The sequence below is a fragment of the Lycorma delicatula genome, chromosome 13 (genome assembly GCF_047948215.1).
Source record: "Lycorma delicatula isolate Av1 chromosome 13, ASM4794821v1, whole genome shotgun sequence".
In the NCBI taxonomy this organism is placed as follows: Eukaryota; Metazoa; Arthropoda; class Insecta; order Hemiptera; family Fulgoridae; genus Lycorma; species Lycorma delicatula.
The window spans coordinates 48,263,782-48,290,787 of record NC_134467.1 but is presented as its reverse complement, the minus strand read 5'-3'; the positions used below and the strand labels follow the sequence as shown (position 1 = coordinate 48,290,787).

At 30.5% G+C, this 27,006-nt stretch overlaps 1 protein-coding gene across 1 annotated transcript in view; it reads left to right on the top strand.

The window, feature by feature from the left end:
- Positions 1 to 25,046, top strand: part of AP-2mu (adaptor protein complex 2, mu subunit) — a 37,174-nt gene extending 12,128 nt beyond the window's left edge. The window contains exons 4-10 of the mRNA XM_075381122.1: positions 5,909 to 6,024; positions 8,857 to 8,959; positions 11,001 to 11,301; positions 15,767 to 15,851; positions 18,311 to 18,459; positions 21,456 to 21,567; positions 23,744 to 25,046. Coding sequence (XP_075237237.1) covers positions 5,909 to 6,024; positions 8,857 to 8,959; positions 11,001 to 11,301; positions 15,767 to 15,851; positions 18,311 to 18,459; positions 21,456 to 21,567; positions 23,744 to 23,878 — 1,001 coding nt within the window. The 3' untranslated portion in view covers positions 23,879 to 25,046. The remainder of the gene's footprint in view (positions 1 to 5,908; positions 6,025 to 8,856; positions 8,960 to 11,000; positions 11,302 to 15,766; positions 15,852 to 18,310; positions 18,460 to 21,455; positions 21,568 to 23,743) is intronic.
- Positions 25,047 to 27,006: the final 1,960 nt, after the last annotated feature.

Here is a 27,006-nt window from a genome sequence, read left to right as displayed (position 1 = left end):
TAATATTATACTGTACATTTATTATGTAAAACTATAGCCTATAGAACTTTTACTTGAATTTTTTAAGAGTGTCTTTATATTTTCATGGTATACTAATGAAGCTACAGTTATTCATTAGATTTATTTTTAGTTTTTAAACCTAACTAATGGTAATAATTCTATACCAAGTTAAATTTTTTGTTTATAAAAGCCTGATTAAGTTATAATATTAGTAAGTTCTAGGTCAGTAGGATGAGAAACTAATTAAATATCTGTTGTAATGTTACTATAATTTTTTTTAACTGTTACTTTAATTTTTAAGATTGTTTTTATTTTTTCACAGTGTACTAATGAAGCAACACTTATTCATTAGATTTATTTTTGTTTTGTAAACCTAATTAATGGTAATAATTCTATACCAAGTTAATTTTTTTGTTTATAAAAGTCTGATTAAGTTATAATATTAGTAAGTAGGATAAGAAACTAATTAAATATCTCTTATAATGTATTTTTGTACTGTTATCTAAAAAAATAAAAGTGTTTTGTGAGTAATGTGTTTACTTTCTATCTCTACAATTATTTTGTTTCCTAGTAATTTGAATAATATAAAGAATCTAATAATATCATGAACACTTGTACTAAGTTTCAGTTTAAGAAAATAGCAATCTGGTTACAGAGTTTTTGTAAAAATTTTATGTTTTTTTGTAATCCATCAGTTAAAAAAAAAAACAAAAAAAATATAGAAATTTCCAGATGATGTATGTGTAATTCTTTGAACTGGCTCGACGTAGATTCTTTGAAATCGGTTCAAAAAACTATACATGGAGCATTGATGACATTAAATTTTGGATAAAATTAAAAAAAGAGGGAGGGTTAGTTTTATCTTCTGTTGATTTTTTTATGTTTTATATAGCGACTGTTGAAAATTGACTGTCAGTATTATAAAAGTACAGAGTGTTCCAAAAATGACACTACCTTATGGAAGAATGTTTCCTTCTTTTGTTCTCGGTTTAATTGAGGAAAAGTGGATTACACAACGTAGCAGAGAATATTCATTGTCTCTCGATACATTAGATGTGCCAGGTACGCCCAGATCCAGAATCCCTTCACAGAAACATACGGTGGTGGATGCACCAAAAACGTTCTCCATCAAGTGGCCGTACGACAAGTTTCATGAGACAGGGAATGCAGGAGATGCAGCCAAAAGCTGTTGACCTAAAGTGCTGACATCAGAAAAGTTGATCTAAATGCAAGCTGCATATTCTGTTAGTCCCAAGAAGTCTGTGCAGCGACTTTTCAGCCAGACTAATCTCTGTCAGCATTGCCCACACGTTATCGTGCAAGCGTTTAAAGATACATCCGTACAGAATTCGTGTTGTTCACGAGTTGTTATCTGCAGACACTGGAAAACATGTAGCTTTCTGTCAGCAGTTCATGTCACCTGTAACACCATATGGGGAAGAACTTGATAATTGATTTTTGTCTGATGAAGCACGGTTTCCTCTTGATGGATGCGTGAACGCACAGAATTCATGCATTTGGTGTATCGAAAATCCACATCAGCTGCAACGGGCTAAACACGGGTGGTTTTCTCATCGTTGTCCCCTTTGACTTTTTTTTTGTGAGGGTATCTTAAGGTTGCTGCTTACAGTACAACACATCCTGACACCTTTTCTGAATTGCAGAGCAAAATTGAATGATATGTCGCTGCAATTTCTCAACAAACATTACAACATGTGTTTATGAGTATGCAATATGTTATGTGGGAATCGCTTAATGGAGGCCACTTTCAACAACTATTGTAACTTACTCATTTTCCCATAAGGTTGCGTCTCTTTATGAACATTCTATACTTAAGTTATTTAAAAGTTTTAAGTCTGTTGGATTTAGGGATGGGAAAATATTCAATATTATTTCTAAACAGTTTTTCGTATTTTTAATTTAATTAAATTTGGTTTGTATTACCTTATTTATAACTTCTAAAAAATGAATAAATTTGATAATTTTACCCTTTAAAATTCCAAAGCGGTGGCCATGTAGATTATCTATTCATTAATAGCATCCTAAATATTAGTTTTATCAAATTTTTTCTTAGTTGAAGTATTAACCCTTTTATTGAGATCAAATTGACGCTTCATTCGTTCAGATTATGTGTTAAACAGCTAAGATTGTTAAAGTGGCTTGCAAAAATTAAGTTCTGAGTCCCTGTAGACATGCAGATAAGGTAAAACCTGATATCAAGTTTTATTAGTTTTCTTCTAATAACAGTAAATAAATTTTATATTAAATCTGAAATTTAATTTAAATGTTTCTTTATAAGGGAATTACAGGATATTCATTTTTACATGAGGTAAACATTGCTACCATTTAGTGAAACATCACCAGAACCTCTAAAAACAGTCTGTAAAATCCAGTTTCGAAAAATTGTTTAATAAATTCATTATCTAAAGTCTATTCCAAAATCTTTTTTCTGTTTATATTTCATAATTAAGTCGATCAATTTTAAGTAAAAATAATATTCATTAATGTTTAACTTGGAATAAAAATTTGTTAGGCGTGAATCCAGGAAAGTTATGCAATATTTTGCTGGTTTTTTATTTATAAAATAATTTACCCTACAGATTTAAAAAGACATAAAAAAAATTCAAGTTTTTTTCTAATTTTGTTAAAAATGGATTTCTAAAACCTTAATTGGTTTTTATGGGCTTTTCTATCGGTTTTCTTAACCTTTTGGGACAAACATACTGTAAATCCTAGTTCATGCTTGGACTAGGTTGTTTTATTAAAGTTACTCATCCTTATGTAGTCATTCTCTGCATGATTTATCACTTCACAATCTCTTGGAATGAATATTATTTTAATTCGTTTAAAATGTAAAACTTTTTTCTTGTAAACAAGTTTTAAAACACAATTTTTATTATAAATATAAACAAAATTAAGTCTTCCTTTGAACAAATCTAAGGACTCATCGATTACTGTATTTTGAAAAGGATAGAACACATTTCAAAAATTTTTTTTAAATTTATCTAATAATTCTTGAATTTTGAAAAGACAGAAGCTGGGTGATTGATTTTTATTATCGGCAAAATGAAGCATACAAGAATGTTCAAATATCTGTCTAGCCATCATTTCGGAAAATATTGGCGAATATAAATAGGCTGTCTGTTGACCTTTATGTAGAATTTTTCTTATTTCTTGGCATAAGCACGGTCAAAATCAAAAATGTATACAGTTCATCTATGTCGGTCGGTTTCCATTGTAAATTTGAATGAGCAAGATCGTTTGTTCAGAAGCAGGAGTATAATATATATTTGTTTCATATACTATGCGTTCAATAATTTTGAGTTTTATTAGAGCTTTAACAAGAAGGAATAAATCCTGGACATGAATGGGACGAATTGGCCGTGTTTACTAATTGATTTCAACAAAACTTACAGAATCTAGTTTTAGAATGCCGGTAACATGATTTTATGCTTTCTATTTCCTGTCATTAGCTGCAACCTATCGATAATGCAAATAGTTCATTTTAAAGCCAATGAAGTGCATCATTTGTCGGTGAAAGAATTATATTAGTTGCTTTAACACAATGATGATATTCAAATGATAAAGTGCTAAAATGAATTTGCATGTCCGTGTTCTGTACAGATGGTTTACTGTAGTCACATAAGCGCGATGCCAATCTCAAAAAGGTTAAAATTAAATTTTCCACAAATTTTTACTTGAAGTTTTTTATTTGGTCATTGACAGTTTAACAAATTTATGCCAAACAAAAAAAAAATGTTTTTGGTTTCATTACAGTTTTTTGGAAACTCCTGGAGATATAATTGTTGAACCCATTTTTTTTTTTAATTTTCATATAAGATTGTACGGAAAACTAAGAAGTTTTCTTTGCAATTATTTTCAGCAATTTATGTTCATAGAGATTTGTTTTATTATTTATTTGACTTTTGTAAACAAAGGATTTCCAAACCTATGTTTATATGAACGTTTCTGATTATGTATATGAGAAGAATATCCTCACAAAATATGACAGAAATTTTCTGGAACACTGTATTTACGATGTCCCACAAGGAAACCGGCACACTTCACTGGTGTATTCCTCTCATCAAAATGACAAAAATTCATGTAAATGTAGGTCTGGAAACGCTTTGTTAGCATGTTGCGGCTAATGAAAGATTTTGTCCGGAATTCAGCTCCCCAGTGAAATAAGGCCATACTGAAATTTTTAGGGTATAAAGTGAGGGGCAAAATTTATGGTTCCCTATGGTTTTTGATCTGAAAAGTTGAAAATAGGTTCCAGAACTGAATCTCCAGTTATTTTTCACGGTATCCAAAGTAAAGTTGAAAAATTAGTTTAAAATCGTTTTTTAGGTTTGCAATACAACTTTGTTAAATGACTGACTAATAAAGCATAAAATTTATTAAGAAAACTTAGAGAGAATTTAATTCTAAAAATAGTGATTTAAAAATAAGTTCAATAAAAATCATATTTACTGAAGAAGAAACGGAACAAAAAGTAAATGAAATGACTTATTCTTGAAATTTTTTGCAATTTGTTTGTTTAAAAAATGCAGTTAATAAAGAAAATACAGTATATTATTTGGTTAATTTTAATGTTAATTAAATCTATGGTGTGGTATAATTGGGGACCAGTTAATTGCACCATTTATTTTTCAAAATCATCTTTCTGGTATTGTATACAAAGATTTTTTGCAAAATCTATTGCCAGTTCTGCTAGAAAATGTACCTCTTGATAAAATATAATTCCAACATGATGCTGCACAACTTCATTATTTACAAGACGTTACTTAAACTGTGGGCAGATGGATCGATCGAGGTGGGCCAATTAATTGGCCTCCTAGGTTCTCCCATTTAACCCACCAGGTTGGTCTAGTGGTGAACGCAGCTTCCCAATTCAGCTGATTTGGAAATCGGAAGTTCCAGCGTTCAAGTCCTAGTAAAGACAGTTATTTTTTTACGGATTTGAATAATAGATTGTGGATACCGATATTCATTGGTGGTTGGGTTTCAATTAACCACACATCTCAGGAATGGTCGAACTGAGACTGTGCAAGACTACACTTCATTTACACTAATACATATCCTCATTCATCCTCTGAAGTATTATCTGAATGGTAATTACCGGAGGCTAAACAGGAAAAAGAAAAGAAAAAGGTCCTCCCATTTAAATTCCTTGGGCTATTCGTTTGTGGTCATTTAAAGGAACTTGTTCATATAAAAAAAGTTAATACCAAAGAAGAATTATTGAAACAAATTTTAAATGCTTTTGAACATCTTAAGAACGACTGTGATACTACTAGAAAAGCTTCCTTTGATGTTATACGTCGCACTAGATTTTGCATACACTATCAAGAAGATCATTTTGAACAGTATCTGTAAGTATAAAAATTAAATTAAAAAAATAAAACACTTAAAACAATAATTTTTTTTTTAATATACTGGAAAAATGATCCATTTCCGTGTCAGTCATTTTATTTATTTTTTGTTCTGTTTTTTTCTTCAGGAAAATTTGATGTTTAAGCAAACGTTTATTTGATTTTTATTGGACTTATTTACATCACTATTTTTAGAGAATTTAATAATTCTCTACAAGTTTTGTTAATAAATGTTAAGCATTTATAAACAAGCAAAGTTATTGTATTGCATATTTCAAATATATTTATTATGAAATAAATAAATTGCATATATTTCAAATGTGTATTTTTTTATTGGGTATAACAAAATTATAAGTAAGTAAAAAGAGGTTTTTTTTAACAATAAATAGGAAACTGTATTTGTCTGCACTGTGATTCCAGAATATATACTGATAAACAAACTTCAGATTAAATGCGCTTTTTGACTACATTCTACTTTTGTCTTTGGAATAATAATAATAAAATTACCTCAATTAACTTTTTTTCTTTTACAGAAATTCTAGATTTTGGTTACCCACAGAATTCTGATACAGGAGTTTTGAAAACATTTATTACACAGCAAGGAGTTAAATCTCAGAGCAAAGAAGAGCAAGCCCAAATTACATCACAGGTATATTTATTAAATTTATTAAAAAAATATTGTAAAACTAATTAATAAATGTATTCTAATTAATAAATAATAAGACATTGCATAGATCGTGTCTGGAAGGGGTAGGACATGACACTACAAGGATAAAATAAATGAACTCCTCAATATTTGTCTATGTGGAACAAAGGAAATGACAAAAAACCTTGATCAGATTCTTGTAATAAAATTAATTTAATTATAAAATAATTGATTTCATTAAAGGCCATATAACTACGTAAAATATAAACATATGAAATAATGAAAAGGTAAATAACTTGAAAATACTAACTATAAGAAATAACTACAAAATAATTTACAATTCAGTAGTTTTAATGAAGATTATTTGAGCATATTTTCATACCTATATGGTATGAATGTATGTGTTATGGACCTATATACCTATGTAGAGTTCTAAGTTTCAAATCCTAGTAAAGGCAGTTACTTTTATACGGATTTGAATACTAGATCGTGGATACCGGTGTTCTTTGGTGGTTGGGTTTCAATTAACCACACATTTCAGGAATGGTTGACCTGAGACTGTACAAGATTACACTTCATACATCTCATCTTCATTCATCCTCTGAAGTAATATCTTACAGTGGTTCTGGAGCTGAACAGAAAAATAGATATATTCATAAATATATATTTTTTTTTTTTAGTATTATTTAAAAATCCATTGACAGTAGTATTATTTCTGTTAAAGAAATTTGTTTAATTGTATTTTATATGGCGGTTAAGTTAATGTTTTAATTACTGATCTGGATTATTCATAGTTAAAAGCACAACCCATTTTTTATCTTAAAAATTTGTCCTGATTTTTTGAGAGAGAGCCCAAGAGATGATATTATACAGTGTTCAACTTAAAAGAGACCTCGTCTCTTAGTTTAGTCTATAAGTAATAATTTATAGAAGGCATTGAAAGTGATGACCGTCCACTTCTATGCACTTGTTAACATGTTTTACCCTGTTCCTAACTCTTGTTAGTTATACCCAGTCTATTTCCTAGATGTCTTTGGTAATGTTTGTATTTTATTCCTGTAGGATGTGTGGATTGCTTCTATAAAAAGTTTCTTCTAAGTAACCATGCAGAAAGAATTCTGGACTAGTCAGATCAGGGGATCGTGGTGGACAAAAAGCTTTAGAAATGATTCTTCCACTGAAAAAATCCTGTATCGTCTCCGTAGTAGAGCGAGCTGTGTGGCAAGTGGCGCTGTCCTGTTGCCATCTGCAGTTATGCTGGGCCTCTTGCAGTAAGGCTATGAACTGTTGAATAATTTCTTTGTAGATGGCAGCATCCACAGTTTTTGTTTTTAAATAAAAGGATCCTATTATTTGTCGTCTTGAAACCTCCCACCATACGTCTATTCTTTGTGGGCCTAGGGGAGATTCAAAGAAGCGTGCGGGTTTTCAATACGGTAGTTCTAACTACAAGGGTTGTATGAAATGTTTCGAGTCTCAACATGAAGTTGGCACCACTCTTCAATAAAAGTTAGGGAATGTATTCGCACATGTGTTGAAAGGTACTCGCTAAAATTTCAGTCATTTTGAACGCTCAGTTGTTTGATAATCATTTGAGTCGATCATTGTAAGCGTTTTTGTAAAAACGGAAAAAATTGAATATAATTGAATTGAAGGCAATACACCTACAGAAATAAAAACTGAGTTGGATGCTGTTTACGGGGACTCTGTTCCATCATTTGCCACTGTGAAAAGACGGGCAGCTAAACATGGTCGTACCAGCTTGGTTTATGATGAGCGTTCGGGATGGCCAAAAACTGCAACCGCTACTGATATTATCGAAAAAGTTCACCAAATGGTGGGTACTGATAACCGATGAATTAAGGTTAGTGAGATAGCAGAGGCTACGGGTATGTCGAAAGAACATGTTTGTCATACATTAACTGAAGAATTGAATATGCGTAAGCTAACCGCGCATTGGGTGCCACATTTGCATTTGATATGCATAACATTTCAATATTCTTCTCGCTGCAGTGCGGGCTGACCTAGTGAAATGTTCTTTTCCTGACTTAGTGTTCGCAAGAGATTTTATAACCGCCACTTTGATAACCTGCACGAACTGTGTTGTTACAACTTAACCTTTGTCGGTCATGTTTCTGGTCTTAACACCAAACCTTTTAAGTGGAATTTTTTTAACGCTTTTCATTGTTGGTTGTTTTTCAAATATCTCTGAATTTTCATTGACATACGACATGAGATTTCATCTTTAAGTTTTAAGTTTTCATCATGAATACATGATTTTCAGCAGTTAATCAAATTTTAACAAACAACAAGAAACAATTATGCAACTTCATTCAATTGTCAATGCTCAACACAGACTGGTAGTACTCTTAATGTGCAGGCAATAAACAAACAGCCCTTTCCACTCCAGCTCCAGTTGTACAGATGTTATTTTACCTATCTCACACCAATATTTGCATTTTAACAAAAATATGCATTTAGTATAAACTATTGAGTGATGAAGTCTCTTTTAAGTTGAACATCTATATTTCAAGGCAGGAGTATATATAAGCATAATTTTTATTTAATAATGATGAGAGGTAGAGTGTTTTATTTAGATAATTAAAAAAAAAATGCTTCAAAGCAATATTATTATTAAAAAAAAGAATTATCCAAGTACGCAGTAGTCTTATTTCTGTGACATGATGCTACTGACCAGAGACTCGAAAGGCAATGCAACTGTAGAGCCTCCATATCTCCACTGTCAATATTGCCAACTGTAAAGACATTAAAAATATTTATTTCAAATATATTTTATATGATAGTAAAAATGTTTTGTTTTTTTTTTTTTTTTAGGTTACTGGACAAATCGGTTGGCGACGTGAAGGAATTAAGTATCGTCGTAATGAATTATTTTTGGATGTCTTAGAATATGTAAACTTGCTTATGTCTCCACAAGGTAAATATTTTTTCATTCATTAAATTATTTAAATCTTTAGTTAAGGGTTTTCACACATTAGTTTCGGCTAATGATTTTCTTTGATATATGAATAAGAAATTACAAGTTAAAAGTTATATTGTTTGTATTTACAATATATTTTACTTTCTGTTTAATTCCATCAATTATCATCCATTACTATTTTTTCCCCTAGTAGAAAAGTGGGTGTCTATATAATGCTTTGTAGAACAACAGAAGGGGGTAATTATTATTTTTTTATTATTATACTGATAGCTGTTGGTTTCTCTGAATGTAATGTTCATTGTATGACCGGCCTGGGTGAATAGATTTTTTATGATGTAAATATTAGGACTGAATGTTGATTTTAGGTCTGTGGAACTTACCCACTGGGTCGGTCTAGTGGTGAACTCTTCATTGCAAATCAGCTGATTTCAAAGTCAAGAGTTTTAAGGTTCAAATCGTTGTAACGGCAGTTACTTTTATACAAATCTGAATACTAGATTGTGGATACCGGTATTCTTTGGTGGCTGGGTTTTAATTAACCACACATCTCAGGAACAGTTGACTTGAGACTGTACAGGACTACACTTCATTTTCATTCATACATGTTATCCTTATTCATCCTTTGAAGTAATACCTTACAGTGATTCTCTTTGCCGGACCATGTGTATCAATTTCTTCTTGTTTTTTCGTCATATCTAAAGTTGTATATGGACCGTGTATATCAAATTAATACCCAGGTATTGTTTAAGTTGGGATTGAATTTGTATCAATGTTATGCACTGTAGCAGCGATTGAAATGATGCTATTTGTTGTTCTGGGCAGCAGTAAAAGTTATATACCATCAGGTCATAATTTTTATGTTGGTAGCCCTGGCAGTTAGCTGATATTTAGAGGGAAATGTTTTAGGGATTTTAACTATTTATCTTAATTTCGAATTGAGTATTAAAAAGCAAGATTTTGCGTAAATGTATTCCAGTTGACCGTAAACTGATCCAACTGGAAAAAAAGAGGAAGATGTGTGACGTGCTATGCTGCTTTAACCAAAAAGTTTGATAGAAAGCTTGCTGTCCAGAGGACACCTCAATTTCGACTTAAATGTTCAGTGTGTGAAAAAAAGTATATTTGCATGGAGTGCATTTTTTAAATCCCATAAATCAACCAAAAAATAATTGTATCGGTTCAACCGGTGAACAGTTTTTTAGATATTTCATATTATTGTAAAAATGTATTACTCATTTCAAAAATATTACTATCAAAATCACTTCGTATTATTATAAATAATGTTTTAGTAATTGCAGATGAATTCATTAGTGTATTGTAAATAAAATAATAACAAATTTATTAGTTTGCTTGTTACAAATGAAACAGCTGGTATCGCATTATTTTGACTAAATATTTTCCTAACCTTTTCTCATGGCCATGTGTATAATATTGATATACTCTATAAATTTTGTCTGAAATGAGTTTGATGTATGTTAGGAATACTAACCTTAAATAAAAATGTTGATTCAGAAAAATCATCTGGACAAAGGTGAAAATTTAATCAAATTACTGCTGGTCCACAAAAATATCACTATGTATCAAAATGATATATACGGCACTGAAAGTGTCTTAAAATTACCACTTAAATAAGATATGTCCAACAAGGTATAAAATTCATAGGACTTGAACAGTTACAGATATCTCATTGTTTTAAAACAGAAATAAAGATAATTCTAATAATTTGTAGCTCATCAAAGTTAAATAATGCTTGGTTGAATTTTTATTTGATTTACTTATTACAATACTCTTAACGTTAAGTACTGGCTAGTGAATATAAAATTTGGTATTATCTCTTTTAAAATAAATTATAAGTAATAAAATTAAGCAATTTTGGAACAATTAATTATAAAAATTACTAATAAAATATTCTAGAGCTCTTGTTACGATTACAAATTAATGGTATTTTACAAAGCATTTTTTTGTTATAATAAATTCTTTTTGGCCTATGTCACTGAAATCTTACAATAGATTTTTTCTTTTCTTTGTTTTAATCCAGGTCAAGTCTTATCAGCACATGTTGCAGGTAAAGTTGTTATGAAGTCTTATTTATCTGGTATGCCAGAATGTAAGTTTGGCATTAATGATAAAATAGTTATGGATGCTAAAGGTAAAGGAGGTAGCGGAAGTGGAAGCGGTGGATTAAGCGTTGCAGGTGGCGGTGAAGATCCGGCTAGATCTGGTAAACCGGTTGTTGTTATTGATGATTGCCAATTTCATCAGTGCGTTAAATTATCTAAATTTGAAACCGAACATTCCATCAGTTTTATACCACCTGATGGTGAATTTGAGCTTATGAGGTTAGTAAATTATTTTCTAATTCATGCTGTAACATGATTTTTATAGATTTTTAACATGCTGGCTGCAATATTTTTTTTCAAAGTGTAATTTTCTGTGTTTTAAGACCGGTATTGTGCTTCTACTTTGAATTTTCCCTGATATCTTGTAAGCTTTCACCTCTTCTTGTCTATTTTGTTTTGATTTGTTCAAAATATTACCAGTCCTATATGTCTGACTGTAAATTTGATCTTTTTATACCAATTACTTAGGCCATTATTATTTTTAGGAATTTTTTCTAATTTTCATCATAACTTTGGGACCTTTGCCATACTTAAAAAAAATGAATTTGTGTAAGCTACTTCAGTTTCATGTTTTCCCATTGGAATTTAAAAAAAAAAGTTAGTTTTTCTTTTTTTTATACAAAATTGATTTAAAATAAAGAACATGAATCATGAATTTTATATAAGATGAAGCGATCATAGCTAGATGACAGTAAAGAGTGATAAAATTCCAAGATCAAGGCTTTGTTAAAGGAATATGGAATCTATCGCTATTCCATTTACTCTAACAAGAAACCTTCTATTATAAAGCATTTCAGTACAACGCTTAAGTAAAATATAGGGTAAAATTCACAAAACAAGTACTTGCTTTGATACAAAGACAAAAGTTAAATCGGTTGGTTGGGTGTGTTACCTAATCTCATACGTACACATATAGAAAAATAGAATTCACCAGACTAGAAAGATCTTTACAAAGGCAATGAGGAATTTGTTCTGAGATAGATAAACAAAAATGTTACTGACACCTAGTATAAGCTGTATTAAAAATAAAGCACTTAAATTCAAAGTCGACGATTACATTCACATAAGCAAGTAGAAGAAAACATTTGCATAATGCTGTCTGCCAAACTGTCTAAGATATTCAAGATCTATGCTCTTTATACCAAAAGTCGACTTATGACGTAGTAGTTGACGTGAAGTGTTCAGAGGTAAATTTTATGAACACAAAACTTAGCAAGACCAAACTCAAAGGCGTGAACCTGATCAAAAACATTATCTGTTGTAAAGTTAATAAGTTACTGGTGAAATAGCTAGGAATCCATTCATATAACTTTTAGATCTATAAAAACAATATGGTGTTGAAACTAAAGATGACAACATGTTTATATAGCAATGAGATTTGTAAAACAGAAACGCAGGTTACCATTGGCTTATTACGATATTTTCCAGCGGTATTGACTTAAGACAAAGACAGTCTACTGTTGTCGAGTGCGATCACATGCATAACTTGGAGGGCCTCGAGCTGTGGTAAAAGTAACAATCATTAATTTACTCTTCCGCCTGAATGGACTATGTTTCAGAAACATTACCCCTTTTCAAGATTATTGTATCAAAACAAGTACCGGTTTCTAGAGATGGATATTCAGATCTATACCGAAGATTGGTTACTTTTCATACTTGGGAAACGAAGAGGTCTTACATTGGAAGATCGTGTTAGGTTGTGATATTCGGTGACGTGATCAAATGAAAAGAGAATCAGGATATCATTTGATGTTACTTTTCCATGGGTAGACATCATAATATTGATTGCTTTTTTCTGACAAAGCCATACTTTCAGTCGCGGAGACGATTGTTCAGAAACAACTATAACTTTCTTATCCTTTTCAAGCAGACTGGTAAAGATGTACGTGTAATATATGCGACATTCACGCAAGAACCGATATACCGTTCGACGACTACATAGATTATGTTCTGAAGGCTTTGAACCTGAACCGATATGGCTTCTTTGTGTTCTATAAAGAGAAAACTTAAGTGACGGATGGTATCAGATCGGCTTTGTTAACCAAAGGAATGCTTCTTTGGAAGTTGGAATTGTCCAGGATGCATGAGACATTCAAGCGCAGAAATTCGGGGCTCATGTAAACAACATGATCGATAAGGAGGAAACAACGGCCAAGATATTCAAACTGCCAGAGGAAATCAAGGAATTGTTAAAGTTTAATAAATTAATCGTGCATCTTATTTCTCCTATTCCTTAATGAGTGCAGAGATGGAATATGAGACAAACAACCTACTTAATGAAGAAGAAGGTGGATATAATAAAAGTGAAATAATTGTCAGAAAGAAGGTGTATGATGATGTAAAGAGAAGATAGGAAACGTAAAGTTTTCAATCGGAACAGGCATTGAATCCTAGAAAAGTTAAGGAAATCGACCGTGTGTTCAGAATGAAGAATATTAATGGTCAGAGGTATATGAGAAAGAGACGTGTGAGCTTTGATGAGAATGGAATACATATCGATGAGTAAACGTTCCCATTAACAGACAATGTGATGATCTACTAAGACCCTGATGTAGAATCGGCAGATAACACATTTTCAAAAACAATATGAAAACATACGAGGCCGTACTCAAGGCATAAGCACCGATTTGATTACATCAAGACAAGTGAAAAGCGATAAATCAATCGGGTATATGAATTACATCCAAAGTTGTTTCTATTAAACCGGTCAGCCCTTCATATTCTTTTGCGATTACACTGCATCGATCTATCGCCAAAAGAGGTCCTAAGATATATTGCTTGCATTATATTAATCCTATACATATCATTGTTGGAAGATTTATGTAAATCTTCTGTAAATCCATTTGAGATACTGATGAATGAGATACAACAGAGGAGCTAAAATAAAACTGAATCCTGAATCATGTAGTGTATTCAATTATTGTTGTTGTTTTTTGTTATGTAAAAGTATTTGAGCTTGACGATTTGGATACATTGGTTTGGTTCTCGCAAAAGCGGTAGAGGCAGTTGAGATTCACCGTAGTTGGTTGACCAAGGATGGTAATTATGATATTACTGGAATTTGTTTTTTATTAGTCTTTGTCAAACATAGGCGATATAATTTTTGCTGCTTCAAGATTACGTATAAAATACTATTTAGTGCTGCAAAATAAAATTAAAAAATATATTCGTTCTTGAAACCCCGGAATTCTTTTCCAGTTGTCCTGTATTTGAAATAATCTGGAAAAACCTTTTTTTAAATTAAGTGCTTTTTTTTTTATTTAACAAGGTTGTTGGAGTTATTATAAATGTATTATCTTTTTTAAGAAATTGAGAGAGTATCATCATTGTTAAGAATCTTTGACCTAGGAAATTATGTTTAACCAATTAACTGTTAATCTATCGCTTTGAAAGAAAGTAGCAGTTAATATGTTTTTTTCGAATTTGGAAAGAAATCCTAATGTAAAATCAGTATTACTTTTATTGCTTGCAAATTCTCATGAAACGGTTATTTGTGTAAAAGAAAAAGCTGACAACGCAGTTGTTTCTGATGCACGGCTTACACAAACAGCTTTATTAAAATATTTATCATTTTATTTAAATAGGTTATAGTTATATAATTATATTGATATATTTATATAATATTGTTGTTTAAATATAATATAATTAATTTAATTCAATGATTCTAACTAAAGCGTGCACACATACCGTGTTTAATTCACACAAGTATGACGGTACTAGCGGCGATAGTTGGCACTAACTAAACTAATGTAATTTCACAACTTACATAGAACCAATTTTGTTTATACATCGTTAGACCGGTGCAGCCATGAAGCTTAACGCACCAGGTACATAGTCGACCGGGCGATCGAGTTCGAGATCCGGCCAGACTGAGTTACCTTTTTACACTTTAAATGTTATTCATTTATTTAATTATACTGTTCACCTGTGACATCACAATATAGCAAACAACTAAACAGCATTTTTTGGGGTAGGGGTGCAATTTTGAAAAAAGTGTTTTGCAAATATTGTTATATTTTAATCGTTAATAAATGCGCCTAAGAAAAATATAACCTTAATTAGGTGAAATCTTGAGATACTGAGGGTGACCTTGCTCTATAGACCCACCCCCTTGACCTTTTAAATTGAAAATTTAACAGCATTTCTGCCTCGTGTGTAGAAGTAATCTGACCTAGTTTGGTCAAAATCGGTTCAGTAGTTCTGAAGATATAAGGCGGTTTAGAAGCTGACACCGAATACACGCTCGCACATACAGATGAACATTAACATCCAGAAAATTTCCATTCGAGTTTTTGGGTCCCTTAGGTTGTTAAAACATCAAGATCTGGTGAAACTGCATATGCCCAAATTGGACCGATTACAAAACCTTCTAGTGCTATCTAGATGGGTAAGTAAAAACAATATTAAAATAAAATTTAAATTTTGTTTCAAAATTACATAATAAAGTGTTAAGATTTGGTTTTCTTTTAAATTAAATATCTCGGCTTTAATTCTGTAATTATGAATTAAAACATGTATTTTCCGAAAACGTATTTTAAAAACTTTATCTTTTGTTAGAATCTTTATTTTGGTCCATATCAACTGGAATCATCCGCTTCACCCCATAAAGAGTGATGTTTATTGTTTGTTTGTAAGTTTTGATGTATAGCATTGATTTTGTGTGTAACAAGGTATTTGCTTACAGGTATAGAACAACTAAAGATATATCGTTACCATTCCGTGTCATTCCTCTTGTCCGTGAAGTTGGTCGAACTCGTATGGAAGTGAAGGTGAGTATTTATTTTGTTGAAAATAATTTAAATTAATCTCATTTTTAACTTCTTTTTTTAAGACTTAAAATTCTTTTTAAGAATTACTACGATCGCCATTCTTGTTAACATGCCAGGATTCATCGTCATTTTTTATTACATTAAGTTTTAATTTTTATTATTCATTTCCTTTGTTTTTGTAATTTGTGTAATTGTATTTTTTATCTCTGTAATTATAACAAGTTGACATCAAATAAAAAATTTTCATTACAGCAGTGTGTTATGTTCTCAAATTTTGTATAATTTCACTTATCTACTCGTATGAGGCATCAAACATTATTTTCATATTAAAGTGTTTTATTTATTTTTTTTTGTATTTATAAAGCTATAATACCATGTTAATATAGTATTGCTTTGTTTGTATTGCTGTTTTAAATAATCACCGACTGAAGGTATGCAATCTTGCTGACATCATAAACATCTTTGTAGACTACGTCCACTACATGTTTTGAATATGAAAAAGCTTTGCGCTCAACGGGTGCTGTGTTCATTTACAATTGACCAAAAACACTTTGACTGTACATTTCTTGAGGCTGTTTAGACGTATTTAAACATAATTCCGTTGAGTTTCTTTGACATTTTATAGCAGTAGATGAAACATAGACTGCCAGAGATGAAACAGCAGTCCAAACAGTGGGTGGGAGCAGGTGAAAGTCCACCAAAATAAGCAAAAACGTTAAAATTTGTAGGAAAATTCATGGCTATGGAGTTTTGGGATTCTGATGGTGCAGTGCTCATATTTTTTAGAGATTAAAGGAAAAAGGCAAGACCATCACCAGGGAGTATTATGATTCACTACTAGATCGACTATTCAAGGGCACACTATTCAAGCTAAACATCCACATCTGACAAAAATAAGTGTTCTTTCAACACGGCAATGCGCCTGCATACATATTTGCAAAATTCCATGATATATGCTCTGAAATACTTCTGCTTGCGCTTGGTTCACAAGATTTGACTCCCAGTGGTTATTTTTTCTTCCCAAAGCTGAAGCAACCGCTTATTTTGCAGAATTGGACAAATCATTTTGTACTGAAGCTATTAAAAAGAAGTTGTAAAGCCATTTATCTAAAATATATTGCTAGATAACTTTGCTGAAAAATAGATACAAAAATTTTGGTTTTCTTTTTAACCCGTTCGCATATTACTTTTTTCTCCTGGTGGAATAAATTAATCTTTTTTGTTTTAAATTTGAGCAGAGTTTTATATAGTCTTTTAGGATTTGACTAATTTTTTCTACTTTTATCACGAGGTAAAAAACAAAAAAAAAACTAGAAATAATGTTGAAGTAAAGCTGTAAAATGGAAATAATGAAAATCTGTACCGGTAGTTATATTAATTGATTTTTCAGGCATTATTTTAACATACTATTATTATTTTATGCATAAACAAAATGTAATATCAAGCCTGTTAGATTAGAGAAAGTTACATGACTGAAATCAAAAATTTGTTTGTTTTTTTTAATCAAGTTGAATACTTACAATTAGGAAGTATAAAAATACACATTTTATAGAGCGTATTTTAATGGTTACCTTTGTTTTCAGAATTTTTAGTAAATAAAAATAAATTGTAATATGAGAGATGGCTGAAACCCATATAGCGTAAAAATTCATTTTACGAGGGCTATTTGGAAAGTTATTCTGATTTGTGTTGTTAAAAAACACCAACTGATAAAAACACAATTTATTACATATTTTAGCTACTTTTCTACATAACTGCCGTATAAATTAAGGCACTTTTCATATCTGTTAAACAAGTCAACCTTATTATAAAACTGCTGCCTATGAATTAAATTGGGTAATAACATCGTTTATCCACTCCTCATTCTTTTTGAGACTGTAAAGTTGTGATTTTACTTGATTTTATAGAATGAAATGTTGATTTATGGAATCGTTCAAATGCGTTGACTTTAGGAGGATAATTGTGACATAAAAATTCACTTGAGTAGTTGTCCAACCGACCCATTTGCTGTGCCATCAAGATTTGCTAGACTTCCACAAACTTGTTGAAGCTAAATCTATAAGCTCCAGACATATTTTTCTTCTTTTTTAATATGATTTATCTATTTTTATGATTTCTTCCGGTTTTTCATTAACTGAATTTAGATACACAGTCTTGCTTAAATAATTGTTTCAATCTACAGTTGCATTTTGATTGAGACCAAGTTCTGTTTTATTGAATTTATAATTTTCAGTAATGTATTGCGATTATCCTTAATTATCATAATTGTGTATTATGTATCAATAACTGAAAAATTGTACGTTAGCAAAACTAATGAGCTATAAATAAAACTGTTTAGTTTCAACCGGTATAACTCTTAGAGAAGACGTTTTCATGGTTTTAGACAATTAACTTACCTAATTAGAAATGTTTTTTCTAATTTTAATATTTTTTATATAATTGTGTCTGTTTTATTACAGGTTGTTTTGAAGTCTAATTTTAAACCTTCACTTTTGGGACAAAAAATGGAAGTTAAAATACCCACACCGCTTAACACATCTGGCGTACAATTGATTTGCTTAAAAGGAAAAGCGAAATATAAAGCTTCAGAAAATGCTATCGTTTGGAAGTGAGTATAATTTTTTTTACGGTGTAGATTTTATTAATATACAAAATTTAGAATTAATATCGTGGGAATTTTGAGGTTTAATATGAGACCGATTTTGTATTGACAAACTTATTGGTAAAATTTCCATAAGAAATCTCAGCGGATGTATTAAACTTCATTTTGATGAAGATTTTCGACTGTTAATCAGAAATAGATTCACTATAAAAATAAACTTCTACTATTGTACTGATATTGTTATACAAATATATTTCTTATCGAGAAGCTCAATTCATTATTATAAATAAGAAAATCAACATTACACTTGAAAACGCAAAAAAAATTGTTTTTCCACATAAATTTAAAACTGAATGGCTATTTTTTTAACCCTTTGAGGAACAGACCTTTTTTGGAGACAGTTAAAAAAAATTGCATGCTTATTTTATTGTCGGTAAAAAAACTTTGTTTTTCATATGATTGTAATTTTAATTCAAACAATTCTCAGGGTTTGTTAACATACTCATTATGAAGTGTTAGCAAAAAAAAGTTTATTAGGCTTCATGCCGTCTGCTGCCAAAATGTTTGAGCGATTCACACACAGGGGACTTCCTTCTTCATTTACTTCAGTACTGATAAACCTAATATTTAAGCGAATACTTAAATTAATTCACAAGAATAAATTTATTTTTTATTCTCAAGAATTTATTTTTATATTCGAATTAGAATATTTGATTAAAATATTTTTTAATAATATATTATTTTATTGAAATATTTCTTTTGTATTAGAATTTTTTTTTTTTATTCTCAAGAATTTGAGAATAATTTCTTGATTTTATTTTGGGAACCACACTAATCTGTGCACTTGTTGCTTCACTATCGTCTAATGCTCGCTTAAAAACTTATCCGTGATTCTGTAGAAATCTACTGCCATGAATATTTAGTACTGTGAATTGCAATTGACATGCAAATTATAACATACATATTCAAGATAGATTCAATAGCGACAGAAGGATAGACTTACCTGAAACCGACTGTGAGAATGAGGTGCAACATTTATACACATTTGTGCAGACGTTCCAGAATGTTTGAGACAAATTGGAACTTCTCACGAATCTGTGAGAATGTCCAGTATAGTGGGTGTAAGACAGTGAGCAATAGAGAGGCATGGATTCTGGTTTTGTCAGTGCAGCGGATCGGTGTTGCCAAATATCAATAAATTTACTTATTGTTGGTAATTTGTAAGGTTTGTAATTAAGGTTATAGTGTAGCTTTAGTATCGAAGTACATTACTATTGTATACATTGTTATTGTATTAAAAGGAGGGTTCGATGAAAATTATGATTGAAAATACTGAAAGGTTGAGAAACACTGTCGTACAGTATTAGTAATAGTATTTTATTGTATTTATTAGTGTACTGTATTTTATTTTATTTTTTACCGTTATACCTTAAAATAATACTCCATTTAAAAAGTGTACTGCAGTACAGTATCAAGTCATTTTAAAACATATTACTTTATTAAATATTATTTTTGGATCGACTGTGATTTTGCTATGATTCTGGATTATCCATGAATCTCTTCGCAGTTATCGCAGATAATTGGTAGTTGATTGTGTAAGAAAATTAAAAAAAAAATTATTAAGTAAATATCGGGGTTGGGGAATATATTTCTTTGTATTCCTCCCAGTAAATGGCTTTAGGAATATATAACTCTGGTAATGTTAATCAGACCTGTCAACACGTACGTGTTTTTGAAAGTTGGCCGCATACCGTAGTATATTTATAAAGGTTATGATTATATTAATTTGTTTATTTAAAAGTTATAGTTTTATGAAAATTCATGAAAATAAACAAGATATTTGATATGTCTTGAAATTTTATTTATTGCCAAGATTAACACCAAAAAAGTTAGTGTATGTGTGTGGTGGGACTCTCTTCACTCATGTGTAATCTAGTTAGTGCGGAAACGTCATACAGATTTTAGAATATAAATGTAATTTTTATCCCATAGACCTAAATATTGCCTAGTTTTTTTACAATCGATAAGAAAACCGATTCATATTGCGCTTTACTAATCGATCTTCTTCACTTCATTTAACATCATTCTTACTTTGAAAAGCTACTTTTCAAAAGCCTCCTGTGTATTTTTCAATGTTTTACTGCATTGACTTACTGCCGATGTGTTTCTGTCGAAAAATTCTGCTTGCCTTACGAATATATAAAAAAAATTACCTTATATTTCTTAAATATATGTTCCATTGATTGATCGAATAAATGTTGGAATTAGAGGTGTGGATTTTACATAGTAGTCTTATCAGCCACTAGTACGGCAACTTTTGTAACCCCTGAACAAGGAAACAGAATCCTTGGACGACAGAAAGGAAACAGAATCCTTGGACGACAGTCCTACAGGTTTTGTAGAGTTTTAACCCCCTCTAAGCTCCAAGAGTTTGTAAAAACAGGATTGTACTGTCCTTAGACTATTGAACAGAAAGGTTGTCCAAGGACTTCTCCAGTCTCTTAGACAACAGTTCCTACAGAACTCTGTTTCCTTTTCAGGGATTACGTAAGTTGAATTAACTTCTTCAGTAGCTATCAGAAGGTACTTGGCTAGCACAGCTCCACATATGTTATCAGGGAGGCCGATCCAGTTTCCATGGTATTTGTCCAAAGAAGAAGGAGTAAAAGATAAAGAATGGAATGGAAAGAGAGGAATCATCCTGTGAAGTTTCTGGTAAATTAGTTTACTTGAGAACTATATACAGAAAGTTTTCTGAGAACTATATATTTTCTACTAGAATTACTTTTTTCTGTTATAGAACTTTATTTTCTTATGATTGTTTACTACGTTATTTTTATTCATCCTTCTGTAAGTTTATTATATAAATATAAAATTGTACATAACAAATCTACTGAGTTTAGACGGTACTGATTTTATTTAATGTTGAAACAAATTTTTTATTAGCCGATTTATTATTGTGTTTAATTGTGATTGTATGTACATATTTTTTTTTATTAAAGGATTAAGAGAATGGCTGGAATGAAAGAGACTCAGCTGTCAGCCGAAATAGAACTTTTAGAGACTGACACTAAGAAAAAATGGACGCGTCCACCGATTTCAATGAACTTTGAGGTAATTGTTGAATAAATCTTTTAAAATATGTGAATTCTGTTCAGAAAGTAACAGTTCTTTCAGTAAGAACTACTTTCACCTTTTTTTTTTTTTTTTTGAAAAAATATTTGAATGCCAGTATGGAGTGCAGCACTAGAGCGCATGCATGTTTTTTTTGTATCCTCACATTACCCCATCAGTTATTATCTGGAGGCCGTATTATGTGTTTGTGCAATAGATGTTTGTTGTGTTATAATGGCAGAATGTGGTGGAACAGGGTGTGCTGCGTTAAATTCTGCCGATAGCTTGTAATCGAAAACTAAACCGGTTCATAAGATTAAGCAGTCGTATGGGAATAAAGCTATCAGGGTTACACAGATTAACCGCATATCAATAGCAACTATTATAATTACAACTAACTTGTGATAATATAACTGTAACATAGTTTTATAACGGAAAAATTGTCGGCTGATTATTTGAAAAATAGTATTGAGGTTAGCGATCGTTCCATACACATGATCTTGGGCGTTTGAATACGACCTAGAAACCAAACCTCATTGTACTAATCAAACCTTTATTGTGGAAGTCATCATCATCCCCGATAATAATTAAAGGAAGACTGATGAACAAAGTGAAACTACTGTGGAGTTGTTTATTTTTTCAACTACCGTGGAGTTGTGCATCAAGCTCCACATGGCCAAACTGTCAGCTATCTGAAAGTTCTGCAGCATCTTCATGGTAATGTTCTCAGCAAGAGACCACACCTACAGGAATCGTGTGGTGACTGTTGCATCACCGTAATGGATCCCTCTAATGCAGTAGTTCACGGTCAATGCCTTATATTTGCTAAGTTTCGTATTCTGGTTCCTTGTGATTTTTGGTTGTTTCCCAAGGTGAAGATGCTGCTGAAAGATTCCTGATTTGATAGTTAGGAGGATATAATGATGAACATGACAATACGTCGGTAGCCATTCCAAAAGGAGATTATGAAAATGCTTCCAACAATGGAAGTACTGGTCGTGTAAGTGTATAGGTATACAATTGAGGCTTGGTTTGGAAGCGACTAGGTAAACCGCTTTTTCGTGTTCTATGGTCTTGATATTTTTTGAAAGATCTTGAATAAATGTAAGTTTAAAAAAAAAAATAATGAATAACTTTTTTTTACCAGATATTTTACTGGTGTAAAATAATTTGAAACCCTGATTAGCGTGACTGTTGAATTACTTCAGTGTCAGAAATAGGCGAGTAAATTATATTTGCTTTGTATTGCTATTCGCTTAAAAATCGGTTATCTTTTACCAAAAAGTGAATTCTTCCCTAAGACAAAGAAGCGTCAGAAACAAGTGAGAACACATTATATAACAGATATCCTATAATAATGTATTATTATGTAGAGGGTATACTGAAATGAAACGATTAGCACTAGATAGGGAATCTTGGAGAGCTGCATCAAACCAGTCAAATGACTGAAGACAAAAAAAAAAAATCCTATAATAAACAATCTTACTATGCCGCATCATGAAGATGATTCAGAATTGTTACACCGCTTTTTGGATGAAGTATTTGGCAAAATACGTAATGTTGTGACGTCGACTGGACGCCCTTGGTTAACAGCGTTGCGATAGGTTTTAGAGCGAGGGTGGATTGTATGTGTTCATACGTGATGAATGAAGACAACACCTTGTTGATTATTGAAGGATTGTTTAATTGTACGCCATCTTGGCGGTTTAAAATAATTTTGTAACATAACGCTTGTAACTTATAACTTAACGTTAAAGGTAGCAAACATAAACTGAATAAAACTTAAAGTAATGTTCATCCGAACAAGAATTGAGAGAGTCTATCCGGACGCGACCGCCTTGGGTCAGGTATGAGTGCAGACCGATTAAAAGATGCTACGTACAGTGCTCGAGGGAGCAGTTTGTGACATAGAGTGGCATGATGGTCTGGCGACCGTAGTTCGCCACGGGCACCCTTGCCACCGTTAGGTTTCAGCACCCGACAGCAAGAGGAGGTGAAAACGTAATACCTAAGTTTAGAAACTTATGGCTTATTTCTAAATTATGTTACTTATTAAAAAAAGGGTACTTCTGTTCATACCATCAATGGCAGCTTGAAAATTCATACCGATATTCTTTATTCACTCTCTTTCTTGACTTATTATTGTTGCTATAATTATGTTTTATTTTTGTTGTAGGTACCGTTTGCCCCGTCTGGATTTAAAGTGAGGTATTTAAAAGTATTTGAACCGAAGCTTAATTATTCTGATCACGATGTAATAAAATGGGTACGTTATATTGGACGCAGTGGTTTATACGAAACAAGATGTTAGTTAAATTGATTTATTATTATTAATTATAATAATAATATAATTAGCAAAAATTTATTAAATATTCTTTATAATAATTATAAATTATTACTAAAAAATTGTATTTGTCATATTATAGAATTTGTTATATATAATATGTATCCATTAGATATATATAATATCAAAAAATCTATTCAGAATGAATTATTATTTTAAATCTTTTCCAAATAATTTGGAATTGTAATGAATGAAATATAAATTTTTGGGGCGTTCATAAATAATAAATAACATTATCAATTATTATTTAAAGGGGGTTTTAAAAACTCTTAAATATATATATAGTTAATATTGTAATAGTAAAATGGTTTGAACTTGTAATGAATGTATTTAAATATGTTTTGTGAGATCTAAAAATATTTATGACCAAATACTTCATTATTGAACAAAGTAAATAATTCCTTTATTATTGTCTGTATATATAACAAAAGAGTAATTTAGTTTGTTCAATAAATAATTTAACACCATTGGTTATTTACTGAAATTTATATTATAATATTTACTGAATTTGATATTTTTTTGATTCTTATATATCAGGATTAAAATTCATCATTATAATATTGTGATAAATTTACATGACTTTAAAGATCATTGGGTAAAAAAAAAATATATATATATATATATATATATATATATATATTTGGGATTGCTCTGTTTAAAATCAATTAGACATATATAGGAATGTATTTGAGGGTGCTATTAAACTGGATAAACCAAAAAATGAATCAATTTTCTAAATTTGTTTGTTTCAAGGTTATATATAACTTCAAAGGAAATTTTGAACATATAAGTGAAATCTGCAATATGTAAAATTCATAAAATGCTTAATAATTGTTTTTTTTTTTAAGTAATTTTTTATGTATGATATATATATTATTATAAAAATGTACTTCTGTATAATTCATAATTTCATTTTAATACTTGCTATTTTAAAACTATAGATCTGGTTTATTATTCTTATCAATTTGTTTTTTTTTTCAGTTTACAATTATTTATATGTTTTTATCTACTTATAATTAGAAATATTTATGATAATTATTGGGTGTATTTTTTTGTTAATGATATCATTTTTATCATCATCATTATAGTTATTTATACTATATAATATACAAATATTATAAAAATAAAATATATACATATTTAATTTTAATCTATTTTATTTCTGTTCCTATTGTTCCTTATATGTTAAACATAATATTACATTTCATAATTAATAATGCTATTTTCTGTCTGCTTTACATTGAGGCAGAAGTAAACAATCTGCATATGTGTGTGTGTGGTGCATGCAAATTACACAACGCACATATATATCACAACCTTCTACCAGTTAATGTAATACACTGGGTAGACAAAAATGACACGTCGCTTTTGAAGGCAGCTACCACACGATAAGAACGTTATTAATCTAAGATTATCACATTATTATTATGTAATTATAAATATATTAGGTCTGTGCAATGTAAACAGTGCACTGTTATTGAAAAATTCATACCGATTTCAGTTTTATAATTTTATAATATTTGTAGTTTTATGACACAGTTAAACTATATTTCCGACACTACTTTAAAAGCAATTACTTCTCTTGTGAAACTTCATTCTTATTTTAACTGTGGCATTGTTAAGTTACTTTGAGTGAGGTTGTTTTTGTCACAGAAAAGGTAAAATATTAGGAAGCGGGGAAAAGATGATAGTTCTTAATATTTTCAACAAATTTTGTGAGGAATACCCTACTTTAGAAATTGAACTAGCAGAAGCGCTTACATCGAAGTTCACAGGTGTATCCATTTCAAGTATTGAGAGATGAAAAGAAAAGAATACGGGGTAGTATACGCTCCAAAAGAGAAAGAAAACTTTCAGAACCCGTTTTAGGCCTATTTGAAGGTTTCAGTAAAAATGTGTCACCCAAAGAAAATGGTTTCTTTTCTGAAAATGAATTGCCCACACTGAATAAGTTATTTCAGCTGTCAAAAGCGATATGGATTTACCAAAACTCGGGCGGGCTAGTTTACATAAACTTTTTTCTTACTTATATGAAGTAAAGTATTGCGATCACGAAAAATGTTGATTTTCAGATTTTCAACAGAATATCCATTTTGACCATCTCTGAATCCATTTTGACTAGTTTTGTTGTGATATGTGTATGTATATACATATCTCACGTAACTCAAAAATGATTAGCCGTTGGATGTTGAAATTTTTTATTTAGGACTGTTGTAACATCTAGTTGTGCACCTTCCCTTTTGACTGCAATCGACTGAACCAAAAGTGTCAAAAAAAACCCAAAATCCAAAAAAATTACAATAATAAGATTAAAAAATTTGGATATATAAGTGGTACTTATTTTCATCGGTTCCAGAGTTATAGCCAAATAAAATTTTAATTAATAAAATATTTGGATCTTATAAGGGGAAGGCACATCGGTTGGAATCGAACTTCATCCCCTTTTCTTTTTTTTTTAATTTAAATATATTGGTTTATTAATTTACATATGAATTATTAACCTCTAATTGTAAAAAAAAATTACAATAAATAATAACAATAAAAATAAAAAAAATATCAGAAGTTATTAATGAAATAAAATTTTATGTATTTTTCATTTTAAAAAAGATTGTATATGTAATTTAATAGGCATACAAGTAAGTCATGAAATAATGTTTGTCTTCTATTACAGTTTATCTTCTACCTTTCCTTCTATTCATTCATAAATTAACTAATTTTAGGTACCATAAGATATATCTTATGGTACCTAAAATTAGTGGTATGCTGGAAGCTGTAACATTATATGTCCGTTTGCATCAGCTATATCATCGATTTCATATTTGTTAAAATTTTGCTTATTTTTTTTAACTTCTTCTAGGAGTAAACTTTAAAGATATAGAATCAAATGGGATTTGTTTTTCTCACGCAAGATACTATATTCACCTTTAGCCATAATGTATTCGGGATTTCTTCTAATTTTACACTACAGTATGGTATAACGGTACATTACAGTACGGTATTCATAACAATAATGCTATTCTGCAGAATTAATTTCATAATTGTATTAAACCAGTTTTTAAAAAATTACCGTTTATATTTTTGTGGTAATCACTTTT